Source organism: Pyrus communis, chromosome 15 (assembly GCF_041283825.1).
Source record: "Pyrus communis isolate YQ-2024b chromosome 15, ASM4128382v1, whole genome shotgun sequence".
Taxonomy (NCBI): domain Eukaryota; kingdom Viridiplantae; phylum Streptophyta; class Magnoliopsida; order Rosales; family Rosaceae; genus Pyrus; species Pyrus communis.
Window position 1 is genome coordinate 755,379 of NC_142579.1, and position 18,739 is coordinate 774,117.

The 18,739-nt window shown below is 35.7% G+C and overlaps 1 protein-coding gene, 1 long non-coding RNA gene and 1 pseudogene across 30 annotated transcripts; 2 read left to right on the forward strand and 1 right to left on the reverse strand.

Annotated features, from left to right (window-relative positions):
- Nucleotides 1-370: 370 nt before the first annotated feature.
- LOC148690323 (uncharacterized) lies at nt 371-11,622 on the reverse strand (annotated as a pseudogene). The gene is made up of 9 exons (XR_015957166.1): nt 11,123-11,622; nt 10,947-11,010; nt 10,002-10,178; nt 2,175-2,455; nt 1,712-1,950; nt 1,380-1,598; nt 1,170-1,268; nt 1,003-1,083; nt 371-901 (listed from the first exon to the last, which is right to left on the reverse strand). The product of XR_015957166.1 is annotated as an uncharacterized LOC148690323 (transcript).
- LOC148690324 (uncharacterized) lies at nt 3,163-9,108 on the forward strand. Of its 28 annotated transcripts, XR_015957175.1 has the most exons (13): nt 3,181-3,321; nt 3,522-3,566; nt 3,782-3,843; nt 4,179-4,261; nt 4,626-4,701; nt 4,786-4,880; nt 5,014-5,064; nt 5,661-5,845; nt 5,968-6,043; nt 6,130-6,206; nt 6,759-6,847; nt 7,376-7,421; nt 8,783-9,108. It is a non-coding gene; the product is annotated as an uncharacterized LOC148690324 (long non-coding RNA). The 28 variants fall into 28 exon arrangements; XR_015957172.1 differs by lacking the exon at nt 3,782-3,843 and having other exon boundaries at nt 3,163-3,321; nt 3,508-3,580; XR_015957167.1 differs by lacking the exon at nt 3,782-3,843 and having other exon boundaries at nt 3,163-3,321; nt 3,508-3,566.
- Nucleotides 11,623-15,396: 3,774 nt separating the features above from the next.
- On the forward strand, nt 15,397-17,467 carry LOC137717702 (putative xyloglucan galactosyltransferase GT14). The gene has a single exon (XM_068457154.2). The coding sequence runs from the start codon at nt 15,623-15,625 to the stop codon at nt 17,342-17,344; it is 1,722 nt and encodes a 573-aa protein (XP_068313255.2). The 5' UTR covers nt 15,397-15,622; the 3' UTR covers nt 17,345-17,467.
- Nucleotides 17,468-18,739: the final 1,272 nt, after the last annotated feature.

Here is an 18,739-nt window from a genome sequence, read left to right on the forward strand (position 1 = left end):
TGGCTATGAAAGTTTTGTGGGATTTGAATCCCACTCCGGTAACTCGTAAATCTCACTAGTACAAAAAAGACTTTGTGCGACGCAGGACCTTCGTCACGCAAAGTCAAAAAAACGTCGCTCAAAAATTAGCCCAACAAACCTTCGTCGCGCATCCACCGTCGCGCCAAGGCAATGAAAGCAGGGTTTGCGTGACAAAGAAGTGACCTGTGTCGCGCGAAACCACTTTGTGCGACGTAATACCTACGTTGCGCAAAACCACTTTGCGCGATGTAGGTCACTTCTTCGTCGCGCAAACCCTTCCTTTTTTTTTCAAAAAAAAATTTATTTAATTTTTAATAAATATTGTAATTAAATTCTAAACAATAATTAATAAACCAAGAAAAAGTATTTAACTATAAAATATATGAAAATGTACATACAAGATGTCCGAACAAAAAGGAAAAAACTATTAGTCTTCTAGGTTTAATACATCATGCTACTGAGTATCGGCTGGGTGAAGTGGCTGGGAAGCCGAAGGTGGAGCAAGATCAGGTGCTGGCATCGGGATTTGGAGGTCGGACATCGCTAAGGCCTAAACAATCATATTCATCATCTCGTCCTGGGCCCTAATGTGCTCGCCCTAGGCCTCAAGCTAACCTTTTAGGGTTGTCACTTCCTCCTTCAAGGAATTGACATCTCCTATAGACGATCTGGAAGATGAGGCACCCGTCTCACGAACCTCCGCCTTCCCCATACATCGAACAACCTTGCCATGACGACAACCTAACTTTTGATTCAGGACCTCAGTCACGATTTGAAGACCTGCATCCTCGGGTACAATGACATCCTTGATCGGGGTCTTCGGGGGAAGCTGCGATGTTGCTTCTTGGAGAACAGTAGTGCTCTTTTCCACCATAGCACCCTGTAATAATAAAGAAAAAACATATAATGTTTAATAACAAAATATAAATAATATTTGAACGATTCATAAAAATAAGAATAATAACAATTACATATACTTACATGAAGTTGCTCAGTGTTCTCATTGCCGGGTCGAACGTAAACGTCCTTGAACACGTCAATCAGTGGGAACTTAGAACCCTTCTGAAGAAAAAAAAAATTAAGAAAATTTTATTAATCAATAATAAAAAAATTAATTGTATAAAATTTAAAAATTAATATACTTTTACCTCATGTCGTGCCTCAAGCCTATACGAAAAGGGCTTCGAACCAGAATAGTGGAGAAATGTCTTTGAGTCCCGAGCTTTCTTGCCAGCAATAGATTTCTTCTATTAAACATACAATATACATGTTAGTGCGACTATTTGAAAGAAATTATTAAAAAAAGCTTAAAAAAATAACAAAAACAGTAAATTATTATTAAAGTATTATGTACATACCACAAATTTTGGGTCCGTAAAATGTTTGCAGAGCCACTCCCAATCCTCAGGCTGGTCCTTCAACTCAATTGGGCAACCCTCTAGGCGAGCAAGCTCCGGATCATCTCATAACTGAAAATACTTGTGAAAAGCGCTCTTCCAATCTTTGTACCGGTTTGCTAAGGTCTCCTCTAAGTAGGCATTGACCTGAGGGGATATGTGTTGAAGATTAAAATTGACCTACAAATATGAAAAACAATAAAATAATATTAAGATATAATATACTTTGGTTTATAACATTTGTAAACGAAATTTAAAAAAAAATGATAAAGGTTAAAAATTAATATACTAACTGACAACTTGTCTCGCACCAGTTTCTTCATCTCCTCGGGAATTTGTGCCCAACACTCCCACTACATGGGATAACAATTTAGAATAACATAACCATAGCTAGTAACGATCCTGCTATGCGGCTGTGAGGTAGCCGCTCCATGATGTCGCAAGTCATACGCAATCTTGATCAAGAAGGCGGACATACGTACGGCATGTGCCTCCTTTAGCATTCGATTAGGCCCCCTAGTATTTTTTTTGGCTGCGCAAAAAAACTTAAATGGTAAAAACCCTAAGCCTAAGCTTAAATTTGTACAGAAAATTTGGCAAAACCTCCCCTAACAGTATATCATTTCCCAAAACCTTAAAACAGTAATTCACAACCCGTAACACATTTTCACAATCCAGCAAATTTTCACAATCATAAAAATAATAATTTTAAAATGAAAAAAAAAATACAACATGGTGAGAATTAGAAAAAACTACCTGGTTGGGAGGCCCCACCCTCGACTTTGGAGGACAAGGAAGCATGATTAGAAGATTCCAGCTCGCGGCGGCATTGGTGAGGCCGCCGTGCACTGAGGGGCTGAACCGACACTGATGATGTTGATGATACAAGCACCTGTGATGCTGTAGGAGTAGCCTCAGTAAGGGGAGTAGGCTCCCCAATCAATGGAGCACTCACTCCTGGAGCAGTAGATGCTGATAAAGCAGGAGCCGCATTGGACACACTCCGACAACAAGTGATCAACTGCGACATCTATACACTTTTTGAACCATAAAATATAACATTAGAGATGAAAGTGTAAAACAGAAATTGGTGAGGATTCTAGATGCCCATATAAAATTTCAAAATTAATATACTTTTACCTCACGTCGTGCCTCAAGCCTATACGAAAAGGGCTTTGAACCAAGGCAACACGATTGATTAAAAAGAGTCAAATTGTAATTGTAACATATATTACATGCACTATTTTAAATGCATTTTCTTGAACTAATAAGGAGACACATGCAGAGATAAAAAAGGAAATGTTCAGTTATTACGTAAATATATAGAGCTCTATATACATATCGAGCATCACCGACAAATAGCAGTACAATAATCGAGTCCGAGAAAATGGTTTTTGTAAGCAATAAGGCCACTCCAACAACAATTGTAAATATTGGTTAAATATCACATCTCCCAGACTCCATCAGTCAAGTCACAGCTGCATCCATGATACTCACAAGTATAATTGTGCACATTATTTTTCTATACTAAAACCCAAAAGTCAGTGTACTGTTCACGGACAGTGGAGTGTCGAAAATGCCCTCCGTTTGGTTTTCCAGCAAGCTTTTCTCTTTGTTGCACAGTTAAATGACGGCATTGCCCTTCTAGGCCACGCGTGACTCCAATTCATTTGCCCAGCCCACGTGTTGATCATCGTAGGTTGTTGCGTTTCCCCTATATTCTTCCCACTTACGTTTGCTTCCAATATTAGTCTCTGTTTTTCTATCACTTTTAGACCTCACTTTCTTTCCCTTTCAAACCCTTGCTTCCGTTGGTCGCGAATTTGTGTTCTGTCGCTCTCAAATCCCGCTTTTTGTCGTTCTCGGCTCTTGGTTTGCTCAGAGAGCACCGAATCAGTGTAAGGTTGTTCAACTTTTCAGTTTTCTTTGGTTCAAAACTGCGGGTTTGATTTTGTTACATATAAAAATATCAAAAGTTAAATCTTTGTTTGTGTGAATTTTTTAACCCAGATCGTGTTATGGGTTTTGTTCATTGGCCTTTTTGAGATTTATGATTTGGTTTTTTTGGTTGATTCGTTTGTTTTGCAAGTTTCATTTATACAGAGACAAGGACAACTTGGCCACTGCACCATTTCTCGGCACTTGAGGGTAAGATTTAGCTGGTGAGGTGGTGGATTGCAAAGCTGTAATGAGATCTTAGCTTTATTTTTAATCAACGAATTTGGAAGCATCTTTATATGTTTAGTTTGCTATCTTCTGTTTCGGTTGGATTTTAGGCACTGGAAATTATGAGTTGTTTTGGGTATGGTTTCCTGCCTCTGCTGCTTCCTGATTCTGTCTCTGTTTGTTATTTGGTTTGCTAGAATTTGTGGTTTTGTCCGTAAATCTTGAAAAAAATTTGGGCTAAGCAGAGGAACCAATTCAGGTCTCAGTCATGCTCCCTTCAATCGTAATTTTATACAATACAAAAGCATTATAATTTAGAAAAATGTTAATCGCTGTTTGTTAGCAAACTCTATGAGTTGGACTGCTCCCTAAACAGATAGTGAACCAGCTTAATTTTTCATTAAAATCACAAGCTTTGATATCTGAGTCTGCCATATTAGTATCATTCATTAGTTTTTAATCCCATTAATTATATTTTGAACATGTTTATTTTTCATACAACAATAGTTATAAACATGTGAATTCTTTTACATCTGAAAAAATAAGAAACTGATCGGGTTTCTGATTTTCCAAGCCTGGTTTATTCTGCATCAGGTACACTTCTGGGCATCATTACGGGTGTCAATTTCTTTAGAACTCATGGATAAGTAGTTTCGCGATATCAGTTGATGGACTCCGTAAGTGAATTCAATTATAGTTTTCTTAGCTGAGTTGATATCTTATCCACTGCACTGTCGACCTTCTTTTCTTTTGAGAAGATTTGTTTTCTATTGAATTACTAATAAAAATAACTGGGGAAGGAAATTGAGAAAGAAAAAAAAACAGCTTTTCTTGGATATGTTTGTGGAGATTGTCTTTAGTATTTACTCCTTTTGGTATGTTGTGATTACATGCAAATACAGATTATATGTCAATATTGTGGGGTTATAACACATCGGTTTTGGAAAGCATCATTTTGCGTTGTGAATTCTGAATTCTGTGTTTAATTTGCCTTTTGTGTTTTGAATTTGAATTTGTAGTCTGATTATGATGTCAATGCAGACTGTCTACTATCAATCAGATACTAGACTATGCCTTCAATCAATTGAGAAAAGTCAGTTCATTTGCAGACTGCCTGGTTATGAGTTTACTTTTAACTATCTGGTAATTTGCAACCAAGTTTTCTTTTTCAACTTATGCTCAGTTTACTATTCTTCTGCAGCTTATTTTTTCATAGATTCAGTCTTCAGTAGATGGCTGAGGAATTTCCACATGCAGCACTGTATCAAATTATCATTGATCATAGGGTATGGCATTGTAAGATCATCTTCTGTTCACTTTGATCAAATTTTTATCGACTTTTTTTTTGTCTTTTATTTTTATAATTATGATTTATTTCTTATTTTGCCTCTAGTTTAGTTGACTTAAGCTTTGTTTATTATCTCTGCAGTACGAAGAAGGCCTTATTAGTGTAATGAGAGAGTCCAATATCAACTAGACGGTAAGTGATCCATTCTTTTTGTTTTTTGTTTTTAATCCAATGTCCATACATAGTGTAATTTTTACCATATGTTTGACCTTTGTTTTTAAATTAAAATCCACCAATTTGGTTGTGGTTTGTTCCATGATAATTGTATAAAGATGATCTTGACATTACATAGTTTGGGAATTAGACTAAGCAATTTGATCAATCTGAGTAAATATATTTTAGTTTTTCTTATGTTTTAACTGTTAAGATAGAAAATTAATGGATCATTTACATAAAACTCACAAATTATGAGTGTGTTATTGCATATGTCCATATTGCTCCTAAATATTAATCAATCAGTATAATTTGTTTTTGGAAAACTAAGTTTAATCCTGGATGGGAGGTAGGTAGGGATTAATTTTGAGAATCGTTACCCTATGAGGATATTCACAGTTAATGGTGAAAGTTATTTTATTTTTTAAATTATCTCATGAATAAATCTGTTGAGGGAGATGATAGTTTTCTTAAAAATAGCAACAGAAGGGAAAATGGATATTGAATTTTTGGGTGGTTGTTTCTGCATTTTCATCTTTCTGATTTTTTCCTTTGTTGTGTGCTAACTCTGTTAGCGAAGTAACATTTACAATTACTTTGGGCGGTTCTATACTAAATTGGAGGAAAAGATACATGCAAAGGAGATGGAGAAGAATAATTTGCAAGCCAAGTATGAGATGGTATTCCAATAGTGTGGAAGAAAAGAGCACCATCGCCACAAAAGCCAGCTTTTCATGGGAAGATTCAACAGGGACAATGTGTGAGAACCAAAGAATCTTTGCTTTGTTGTATCCTTTTTAGTTTGATTGATATCTGATTGATTCCGTAAACCCAAAAATGAAATCTAATTATTTCTATGTTTTGATGGGTGGAAATGGTCAGGATTTCAACTGCGTTGGAGCATAAGAGGAAGAGAGATGAGTTAGACCCGATATCGTGGTGTTCAGTAACTCAGCTGGTAAGTTTTGGCATTTGAAAATTTAGTTGTTTTTGTTGTTGGTTATATTTATTTGTCAAAGTAATGATTTTGGTTTCATGGTCAAGGTTTTATGAGTATGACCATGATGGATCAAAAGCTAGGGATCTTGAATTGGCAATTGGAATTAAAGTCTTAATACATGGTAAGTTTTTTTTTATTTTTTTTTATTTTTTATATTTCTGCTGCAAAGTTTTTGATTTTCTCATTTTTTTTATACAGAAAATTCCATTTGAAAAGAGTAGGTTGGTTAAATACAAGTTTTCCATACGAATTAGAGGACTTATGTAGTGCTGATGTGGGTATTTTGATCTTCCGTTATAGGAGTGAAGAAACCGGTTGGATTAATCATCATCTTATTTTGATCAAATTGCATATGGGAACTGAATCATCATGACATTGGAATTCAAGTTTCTGTTTCTATCAATGCAGGCTATTTCTAATCACCAAATTAATTATGTTTGTTGAAATTTTTGGAATAATATTTTTCTAAAGCCTGATTAACCTCGCTGAAAAGCAGTTGCACATGAAATCATTCACTTTACATGTACAATTACACTCAACTCAGCCAATAACTTTAACAATCTTGCTGATTTTGACCATGCTATTTTACGGATCTGCCAATTGACTTTCTTCTTTACACTTCATCATGGTTATCTCATAACGATTGTCTAACACTTGAATCTTTTGTTTGCAGAAAATTTTTGGGCATTTTGCACAAGTAATTGGAGCTGCTGCAAAATTTTAACACTGACATGGATGGAGGGTATAGAAATTTAATGGAGAGTGAGTAAATTGGCTAATTAAAATAATTTAAGTGACAGTGATCAAAAAGTTCAGTAGCAAATTGACAGAATAGTCTTTTGAATTGATTAACCATCTACTTAGAGATGCATTAACAAACATCTGCATGCACATGCATTTAGGTTGAAGCAAACTATGTTATCACTTGATTGAAATCATCTATGTACATCGATAAACTTTTAATTAGCACATGATTGATATGGGTATATAGACCCAACATCTTTAGCTATATGTTATAGTTTGACATAAAAATTGAATGTATCCGTTTTAAATCTTTCAATCATGTTATTCAATTGATACCATAAATTGCCATAATTTTTAAACTCTGTGGAAAGGAATTTACATGCAACATGATCAAAATGACTCTATAAACTGCTTATAAAATATCTTTTCAAATACATAAGCAAAAAGAGTGATGGTTCTCACCACGTCTTTACCATTGTCCCATTTTTTAGCTATTATAAAGTCTATGAATTGCTAATGGGTTTACCTTTTTCATGGAATTTTCAGAATTTTGGGTCGTTGGAGGAAGAATTTGGCTGCTTGACATTTTGAGGTATATGCTTTTGTTTTGATTTCTTCAGTTTGATAGTTAATTTACACCAATGCTTTTGTTTCTATTTGGATTTTTGAAAGTTTAGGGCTGTTGTTGAATCATGATAATATTTATCCAAATAGAGGTTAAGTCAATTTGATAATATCACGATAATTGATGGTTATGAAACGTTAATATAATAAATTGATGCTTTGGTTGGTCTAGAATGGTGGTTCACCCAAGACACTCATGATAATACGTGGAAATCCCATTGCATAAAGATAGAAAATCATATGAACATTCAGATAGTTGCTTTACAGGCAATATGATTGCCCTTCATTTTCAAGTTTTTTGAAGTTAAAAAAAAAAAAAAAAAAAAAAAAAAAAAACTACATTGACCAAGAAAAAGAATTTATATGACTATATTGTTTGAAACCGATAAGTACGTAATTTATATTCTTATTTGAGCAATGGAGTTCTCAACTAAGTGATTCTTGACAGGGTCTTAGAAATATGATCAGTTTGTCAAGAGTTTCATAGAGAGCTCTTTTGTTTCTCTTTGCAACCACTGCGAGAGTGCAATTAAAATTTAATCAAAATACCTTCACATTCATAATCCCAAAAGTGACTTCATGAGATGAAATTAAGTGACCTAATTATGTGCGAACCTCCAATTAAATGAATGAAATATTCGATGTGGATCGAAAGCGAAACCGAAACCAAAACCAAAATGAAACAAACAACAGCAACTGGCGAAGTTTTTAAAAGTGTAATTTGGATTTATAAATAAATTTTCTGTTCAAATTTTGTTATTGTGATTTTGGAGAAACTCTTTCTTTAATCTACTTATGTTGTGGGATTTCAAAGTTGAAAACCATTTGCTTTCAATCTTTTGGAACAATTTAGCTTTGGTAGGTAACAGAACAGATAAATTTCTAGAGGATATAAAAATGTTTGCTTTGCTGAGATTGTTCTGTTTAAATTAATCAATTTTATAGTGCACTTTGAAACCTAAGTCATCGATCTGTTAGTTTCAATTTAAACACTTTTGGAAACTTAGAGATACATTTATTAGTTCAATTAGTTAATTCCTACTAAGATTCTTGCAAAACGCTTTTGTTATGCTGTAGTTAAAACACTTTTTAGGGTTGTAAATAGATTTTCACATGATGTAAATAAGATTGTTTTAATGATTTGGAGAATATGGAGAAAAGTCATTCCAAACTTAAAATTCAATGGTAGTTTATTGGTGTAAATTATGTTACTCTCATTAATTTTTCTGTCATTTTTTGGAGTGCCTAAATTTTGACTGTTGTTTAGCTTGGATAAAGCTCAAGGCTTATAACTAAGTTTGCTATTTATTTTGTTTGATGCATTTCCAGTCTTTGTAGCTGACACAACTACATCACCTCCAAAGTTGCAGACAAGGATTGCAAGGTTTTTTCTATCCTTTGGTATTCATTGATTGAGTTTGTTTGCAGTTGAAAATGCTGTCTTATATACTCGAATGTGTTGTTCGTTGTTTCTGATGTTAATCGTTTTTTTTTTATCAAATTTAAAAACTCTGGTTTGTATTTTTTAGTATTGTTTTAGCATTTTGGCCTAATGGGTTTGGTTGCATCTAATTGCAAACCCTTCAATTTCCCATGATTTAGTAGTTCACCAAGTAATTATGTTTATACATACTCTAATTATTATTTTTTTCCAACATGTGTTCATATAGCTGAAAATAAAAAATCAGCTGATTATATTAGATTAAACTTTGGTAGTCGTTCAAACATAATTATTCCTGCAATTTGTAATCCCGCAACAACGCGCGAGCATTATTATCTAGTTCTTAACTAAGTTTACAACTCAAACACTCACTAATTATGTGGCAGTTAACTAAATGATATTTACTCATATAGCTTCAGCCTGAATTAGAAATATATAGAGCTAGTTGATTGCAATTAAAAGAGTGTAGAACATAAAAAATTGTGCCAAATGCTTATTAGTTTTTTCTGTTCGTATCTTTGTTAGTGCCAAAAGCTTAATTGTGCCAAAAGCTTATTTGTTTTGCAATTAAAATGAGAATTTGATGATGTTACACTATGTTTGGATGAAGAAATTTAATATTACTAAGGAATTTTAAAATGACGGGATTTTATGTTCTAGAATTTGTGAATTTTCTTGTTTGGTTAACCAAAAAAACAATGAAATTGAATACGGAATTTGTTATTTTTAAACTCTCAATCATAGAAATTGGGAAATGACATCTATTTATATGGAATTTAAACTTAGGAATTGGAGGTTCCAAATTCCAAGGTTTTTTCTACGCAGAAATTCTAAATTTCTATATTTATGAATCTAAACAAGGGAATTGATGCATGTCAATTTACAAATTATGACTTTAATCCAAATTCCAAGTTTATTTTCCTCATCCAACCATAGTGTTAGAGAAAATTTAAACATTCATAGAACAAATTCAACAGACCACAAATCATATCCAAATCAAGAAAGCAAAATGATATCCAGATTTCTCTAAACAACCGCAGCTTGTTCTTTCCAACAGACAAATTGGGTGCAGAGGCAAAATTTTCAAAGCATATCATAGAAAAGTACCTCCTTTAGAATTAAAGAAATTTGAAAGGCAGCAGAAGTTTAGTTCAATTGTTGCCGGCTTCGGAAAAGTTAAATACAGAAAGCGCTTTCTGCAGAAGTTCGAATCCGGTCCGTTGTTCAACCATGTTGCAACTCCAAAACATAGATAGGAATCCCACAACAGATTGACATGGAGGCCTATGAAGCAATGTAAGCAAATATCAAGAACTTGATGCGAAATCACGAAAAACTAGCAAGCAAGCCATTACAACATTGAAACTAAGCACACAGTTACTGCGTTGGGTTGGCACAGTTCAACAGCTACACATTTGGGTATAGATTAAAGCAAATTATAAATGCGAAATCGAAATTGAACATTATATTTGGGTGAAAAATCACCTAGACAAATCTTTTCAAAGGCTATAAACGAAAAATCACGATTTAACAGTAGTTTAAACTCCGATTTTGATGATTTTTTACAGCTACACTCTTTAAACCTATATGAAGACAATGAACTAATTCGATCGTCAATTTAAAACATTTACATAAGTGGATACACACAAAAAAAGGCAATGCAAGAATCCCAAAAGAAAAGCAAAAAAAATAAAAATAAACTTTGCGCGACGCGTAAAGTTTTTTTTTGTTTTTTTTTTTTTTTTTTTAGCCCTTCTCCGCATATAAACTCCACGATGCCACACAGTCCGACGCAAATATAATTCTTTTCTATTTTTAAGTGAAAACACTTCTAAATTCTAATACATCAAACAAAGTCCGACGCTAACATAAAAAATTTCTATTTTGAAGTGAAAACACTCTTCTAATTCTAATCCAGTAAACAAAGTCCAACGCCAATATAAAATTTTTTTATTTTCAACTGAAAACACTCTTCTGAACTCTAATACAATATACAAATGCAATGCAGGCTTTTGTAGCAATGAATAAAAAAGTAATTGCCAGGTATCGAACCTGATATAATCGCAACTTTGTCATACGTCCCACCGGAAACATCAGCACGCAACACAACCTTAACCTGCAATCCCCATTTGCGAAATTCCGAAAATCAAATAAATTAATTTTACACATAAAGCTACGGCATTGACAAATTAACACAGACGAACAGAGCAGAAGGAAACAAAAAGGACCTGACGGAAACCATCCAAGTACTGCAGCCCAGGATACGTTTCGACAAGCCCTTCGATGAACTCAGTCACCACATCTGCAATCACCAATACGAAAAATTTACAACTCTCTCAGTGAAAAAAAATCAATTTCTCTTCGCATTTCATCTGATTTACAATTCCATTTCATTCTAAAAGCCATCAACAAGGAAAGATTCATTTTTACAACGGAAAATAAAATTCAAAGCTTTCAATCTCTACATGTTCCTTGAGTCTTGTCTAAAAAAAACAAACAGATGCACTAAATCAAAAGAAAAAGAAGTCATCAAAAAATAAATGAAATTTTGAAAAGTAGCAAAATTGGGTTTAAATGGTTCTTCTGGCAATTGGGTTTTCTCAGTTTTGAGTGAAGTGTTGGAATTGGAGTGATAAGTGTGATCAGGGCGGCTATGGAGGTCTGTAGGTGAGGGAGAGGGTTGGGATGTCTGTATTTTTCCCTGTTCTGTTCTGGCTTTTGACTTGTGTTAGAATAAATGATAGAAGGACAATAATTTATGGTTTCACTTTGCTCGACGCAGGTGAGCCTTCGTCGTGCAAAACAACTTTGTGTGACGCCAGCCTTCGTCGCGCAAAGCAATTTTGCACGACGAAGACCCACTTGTGTCGCGCAAAGCTGTTTTGCGTGACGAAGGCCCACCTGCGTTGCGCAAAGTTGGGAAAAAGACGGTAAAGATCCTTGATTTAGGGCCAAAATCTTTCGCAAGGCACAGAAGCGTCGCGTAAATGGCTTTTGCCCAACGGAATTTTGCTTGACAAAGGATGGCGTCGTGCAAAACTATTTTGCATGACGCCACCTTCGTCGCACAAAGTCCGTTGCGCAAAAGCCATTTGTGCGACGTTTTGTGTTCAGCGTCGCGCAAACACACTTTGTGCGATAAAATTTGCTCCATCGCACAAATTGATTTTCGCACTAGTGTCTATTGGGATTTTAAGGGTTTGTAAATTTTTATTTGTGAGATTTGGGAATCGCGGCTTGCTTGTAATTGCCGAATCCAAATTCAATGCACAGTTTTGGGATAAAAAATGGGGTCTGCACTTTCTTGTGATTTTTTGACTTGGGTTTTATTTTTATTTTTTTCTAGAAAAAAATTATATGCTTTGGTTTATTTGGTTGCTCGGAAAATGTGATAGGGGGGTAACGGAGTATTGGGGATGAAGGGGGAGGAAGGGTTGCGGCTGAGAGAGTTGTTTTTTTAATTGATTTTAATTATAAATAAAAAAAATTAATAATTAATTAATTTTTTATTCCAATTGTCAAAGGAGTGGGCTCTACTCATGCCATGTCATCATTTAACAGTCAAAATTGATAGAAAATTTAACGGATGTCTAACATTACAACGAATTCATAAGTTGAGGTATGACATTGCAATATTTAAAACATGAGGTATGAAATTGTGGTTCGATCCATGGTTGAAGTAGTTTTGTGTAATTTACCTTCTTTTTTTTTTTATTCGAGTGATAGCGTTAATAAGTTAAATGTTAAATGTTGGAAGCAAATTATTTTGTCCCTCTTATTATTATAAATAAAGAATTAAGCATGAAAAATATCAACACAAATCCTCGCGCCCTTTTATTTTCTTTACCGTCTCTCTCCCTTCTTCTTTCTCTCTAAATTTTAGATCACAACAAATTTATGTTTTTTTATAGGAAAGAAAATTTATGTTGGCAACTGTAAATTATATAAAATTAATAAAACAAAGAACAAGATTTTATAGAGACAAATAACTTGACATCCATGGATGCTTGAGTAATAAAATTTCCAAACACTGCATCCCCTTCCCCCCATCTTCTCTCATCAACTCAAAATCTCAATTTTCCGATCTTAAAATTCGGTACTTGTTGAACAATTACTAGCGCTCATTCAAAAGCCATGGAACTTGTTGTAAGTATTAGACTGAAGTGGATAATTTTCAAAACTGATGGGCTGTTTGGAAAAGATGAGTTCGACTCGATGATCGACTTTTGTAGCTTTGATCCAAACTCATATACGATAATAGTATACTATTAAAACAAAAACAAAAAAAATATTTAGCATGATACTTTAGCATTTTTGGTTGTTGATATGAGATGCTACATACACAAACGAAACAAGATTCTAAGCCAAAAAGAATCTAACCAAATTGAACACCATAAACTTGATAAAACACGAGTAGGTATATCTCATGTCATAATACAATTAGAAGAATACTAAAAAAGTATATTTCTCTCTAATCATATGACATGTAGTGTATCGACTTAAATTCCAGATAAACAGAAAAATCTCTTCATTTCAAAGGTGGGATGGTGTGAAGCGGAAGCAACAAAATTGATGGTGCAATGACGTTTAAGCCTGTTGCGTATGGAGTTGCCACACAAAACAAATATTTCAATATTATCATATTTTATATATGCAATTCAACATAGCTAAGAAGAATTTCTAAACATCTAGAGAGAAAAAATTTGAATAAAGAGTGAAGAATGATGATCGAACAAGGCACGTAACAATCAAAATTATGGTTGATATGATTGTTTTTTTGCTTAATTATGTACATATATGTGACTTCAATTTCGATTGGCTTTGAAATTTCAGCAAAGTCGATTCCTCAACCATCAGAATCAGTCCAACGGTTATTATTTCAACCATGGCGGCTTCCAGAACTTCTCTTTGCTTCCGATGTTCAATGACATTAGCACAAAGTTTGTTTTATTTTTTTTCTTTTAAAAAAAAAATGAATTTCAATTTTTAATAACGTAATTTAGAAATATCTTAATTTGGAAAGCAACTTTGTTGATATGTAATTAATTCATTAATAAACTCAACGCTCTCAAAATGTACCTCTATTATGGTTTGACTATTCTAAATCTGTACACGTATGTAAAACAATATAGCAAACAAGGCATATATTGCAAACTAGACCATGACTTACGATGGTTGTCAGGGAGAGATTGAAATGTTTTTGTGAGTCTTCTTAATTTCCGAAATGATAGACTAGCATGATTAGGCCACCAGCTGATCACCTTTATTTATAAACATTGCAGGAGATGCAAAATGAAACATAAGATGTCCCAATGCAAAAAGTAAATGTTTTTAACAACTTTATCAACGAGAGTTTTGACAGTCTATATCATTTTTTATCATCAGATCGAAAATCTAATCCAATTGTTAAAGAGGTGATCTCAAATAATGCCCCCAAGTCGAAGAAAAAGATGAATTATTAATGCCCACTTTTTTTGACATGCTGCAACTTTTTTATTCTTCTTCTAATTGTTGGATAAAACAAATCAAAGAAGAATCAATGACCATAATTAAGAGCAAGTGTGCATAATTCACTCCCACAAAAAAAAATGTGTATATGTAATACAAGTCAAATTTACAAGAATACTTTTGCAACGAGCCATTAACCTACCTATAACAAGCCACAATTTAAAGTTCAACATATTTACAAAGAGGCTTATACAATGCCCCCTTACTCAGTTACAACAAATCAAAACGGAACACATTAGTACAACCTCACCATAACATATCGTTCTCGTATTCATGTGAGTCAATTATATGACCTCCTCTAACCTAGTGGAGACTTGTTCATGTGGTTATGTGCTAGTTCCTTAGATATTAGTTCTCCCTCTCGTATATATGCACATTCCACAGTTGACCTTCGGTTCAAAACGAAGTTACCCTTTAACTTTTGACTTTCAATTTTGCAGTTAGCAGTTTAACTGTCAAGAAATGAGATCAAACACCGAATCCAAATGTAATCTTTTAAATTCAAATCTTTTTATATATGGAAAGTTATATAGTGCTCCATCAGGAAAGGATGTAGAGTAAAACAAACCGCCCTGACCAGAATGCACATATGAATTTGTATTTTCTCTCACAAATTTAAAACAAACAATAATTATTCTTATTTTCTCACAAATCCAAAAGAAATCCTCCAAAAAAATCCATCCAATTTCTCTCAACCGAAAAATAAACCATAAGCAAATGACGAGGCTTTATTCTAGTGGCAGAAAGTAATAATGTGTATGCATTTTGGTGCGGCTTCGATCTTCACTAGTCCCCTCCTCCTACATGTGACAATTTACCACTAACGCTATCGTCTGTAAACAAAAATTAAAAAAAAATAAAAAGTCCAATCATACGGTCTGAAATTGAAACTCCATGATTCTTACCATGTTTTGTCAACTTAGCCATGGAAAAACTAAAAGGAGGAAAATTATTTTTTCCATGAATTTCCAATGAAGCTTCTCCTGGGAATGAATTGTTTCGTATATAATTACAAACTTTCCTTAATTAATGGGAACGCCAACATATTGATAATTCAACACTTCCTTTTCTTCCTCAACAATTCATTTCTCCCAACCTTTTTTTTCATTTCTCTTTATTAATTGTTTCTTACAAAACAAGTGATGTTCTAATCTCTCTCTCTCTCTCTCTCTCTCTCTCTCTCATCAAGTGTTCATAGGAAGAAGAGGCTGCTGGTTTTGATGGAGAAATCGCGGGTTGCCGGAAGGTGCCATAATCAACCCTGGTTTGTCCTCCTAATTGCTTCATTTCTTTTAGTCTTCGTGTTGCTTTTATCCGACTATTCAGCTCTAAGCGCCGGAAGAAATACTCAACAGGTCACCTATTTTATCACCAACTTTGCAAACGTAATAGTCAACCAAGATAATTCCACCTCTCTTCCATATCATGATCATTCTACTCCAATATCATCCACTCAAACCGAGATTTGGCTCACGCTTAATGTCACGAATTCGAGTACTAGTAAAGCTATTCCTGCACAGTTTTTTGGCCATGGCAGAGAGGAAAATCATAGCGTCGAGTCTGTTGTCATTAGTAATCCACCACCAGTACAACCGATATCTCCACCACCAGTACAACCGATATCTCCACCACCAGTACAACCGATATCTAATGAGATTGGGAAGAATAACTCTGATGTTGATTCGTGCTCCGGGCAATATATTTATGTTTATGATCTTCCTAGGAGGTTCAACCAGGACTTGCTCAAGAATTGCCATTCACTCGTGAGATGGATTGACATGTGCTCCCACTTGTCAAACATGGGACTTGGTCCAAGAATTCACAATTCTAAAGGAAAACTAGTGGGAAATGGTTGGTTTGCTACAAACCAGTTTTCATTGGAAGTTATTTTTCATAACAGGATGAAGCAGTACAGGTGTTTAACCAATGATTCGTCGTTGGCCTCTGCGATATTTGTACCCTTTTATGCCGGCCTTGATGTGGGACGATACCTCTGGGACTACAGCACGTCGGTGAGAGATGCCTCTCCTCTTGAATTGGTGAAGTGGCTTTCGCGTAGGCCCGAATGGAAAGCAATGTGGGGGAGAGACCATTTCTTAGTTGGAGGGAGGATTGCTTGGGATTTCAGGAGGCTGACAGACAACAACTCCGATTGGGGTTCCAAGCTCATGTTTTTGCCCGAATCCAAGAATATGACATTGTTGTCTATCGAATCGGGCTCCTGGAACAATGAGCAGGCAATACCATACCCAACATACTTCCATCCCTCAAAGGACAGTGAGGTGTTCGAGTGGCAGAGAAGAATGAGAAACCGAAAAAGGCGGTACCTCTTCTCTTTCGCTGGTGCACCAAGGTCCGATTCGAAAGACAATATTCGAGATACGATTATAAACCAATGCCGGTCTTCAGCCACATGCAAACTTGTAAGCTGCTACAATGGTGCAAAAAAGTGCGACGACCCTCTAAACGTAATGAAGGTGTTTGAAGCATCAGTTTTTTGCCTGCAGCCTTCGGGAGACTCATACACGCGTCGATCAACGTTTGATTCCATCTTGGCAGGCTGCATTCCAGTTTTCTTCCATCCGGGTTCCGCCTACGTGCAATACTTGTGGCATTTCCCCAACACCCCATCTAAATACTCCGTGTTCATATCCGAAAACGATATCAAGGATCAAAAGGCGATCATCAACGAGACGTTGCTTCGAATTCCGAAGCATCAAGTGATAGCAATGAGAAAGGAGGTTATAAGATTGATTCCGAGAGTAATATATGCAAATCCAATGGCACCTAGATTGGAGACAGTTGAAGATGCATTTGACATAGCGGTTAAAGGAATGCTTGACAAGGTAGAGAAAATTAGGAGGGACATGAAAGAGGGCAAGGATCCTGGCGTCGCTTTTTCAGAACTAAACGGTAGAAAATTTGATATGCCTGCTGGTTGACTTTTTGCAGTTTTTTCTTGGAATGTGTCCTTCATTACAATGTAAATATGTAAAGATTTCTTTATGGATTATGGAATTTTTTTTATTAAGATGCTTTCTCAAACATTATTTGTTAGAAAATTTGGTTTTGCCCAATAATTTTTGTGAAACTTTAGGTCGAAGTTGGGCACTATCAAGAGCTCAAGGTAGGGCTGGGCCAAGCCCAATTTTGAAGGGACCAGACCGGATTTGGGTTTAAAAGAAACGGGTCGAGCCGGAGCGGGTACAACCAATTTTGAAACAGAAACCAAACCTAACCCGGCCCGTTTGAAATGGGTCCACGGGTCCTTTTTTTTTTCTTCTTCTTCGTCGACCGAGTCAAGAGCGCTTATAATCGATCGAGTCGCACCAGATTAGGCAGTCACCAGCCAAGTTTGGAGCCTCGTGACTCGTGTGGTGGCTGCTGTGATGTTGATGCAATCGATTCGAGGGGTGGCAGGGAGAAAGAAAACCCTAAAGTTCTCTAAATCTAAGATGTCATCGAGGACTTGAGGAGGACAATCAAGGTTGCTGGCCCATCGTGGTGGTCATCAGGGCCCAGACTCGCGACAGCGGTGATGTCGGGGTGGTGGAGGAGATGACTGATGGAAAGTGGCGGAGTGTGGGTGGAAGAACTGTGGAGGGGATGACGCACGTGAGAGAGAATCGATCGAGGACTCGAGTGATAGACAGAGAAGAGAATCGGTGGTGTTGTGGTGGGGTGGTGATGGTCGTGACAGCAGTGATGGGTGACAATGGTGGTGAATCGGTGGTGTCATGGTGGTCTGCATTCGGTGATGTCGGCGAGGAGAGATGGGTGACGATGGTAGTAAGCCCACATGGGCCATTGCCTTGTGTATCGTGGCTGTTTGGGCTGGGTCACTCGAAGAAGAGAAACAAATCCCATCTAGAATCCAAATTCCATTCATTCCATTTTAGAAAACGGGTCGGCCCGGGGCTCTGTGCTTCTATAGACTTGAACTCGCCCCACCCCGTTTCTTCTTTAGAAAAATTAGACCTGGCCCGTACTCGTCCCGACCCACAGTTCCTAGACCCGTTTGCCCACCCCCAGCTCAAGACCTATATGGAGAATTTGAATAAGAACTGCTGAGTGACAAGTAATGATCTACAAAATGAAATTAAAGATGATAAAATGAAATTAATGCATAGTGTGAACTTTGAAAAGACGATAGGAAAATTGTGATAAGTATGTGAGACTATTTTCTTACCCACCATGTGGGTTTAGAATGAGCTTTCACTTGGCAACCATTTATGGCTACTCGCGAAAATTATGTGGGTTCCTATTCATATGGGTTGCGGATATTATGATACGGGTATTTAATTACGAAACCATACAATACAAAAGTTGAGTTATAA

Excerpts from the sequence above, each read along its gene's own strand:
- LOC137717702 (XM_068457154.2), top strand. The coding sequence starts at position 15,623 with ATGGAGAAATCGCGGGTTGCCGGAAGGTGCCATAATCAACCCTGGTTT.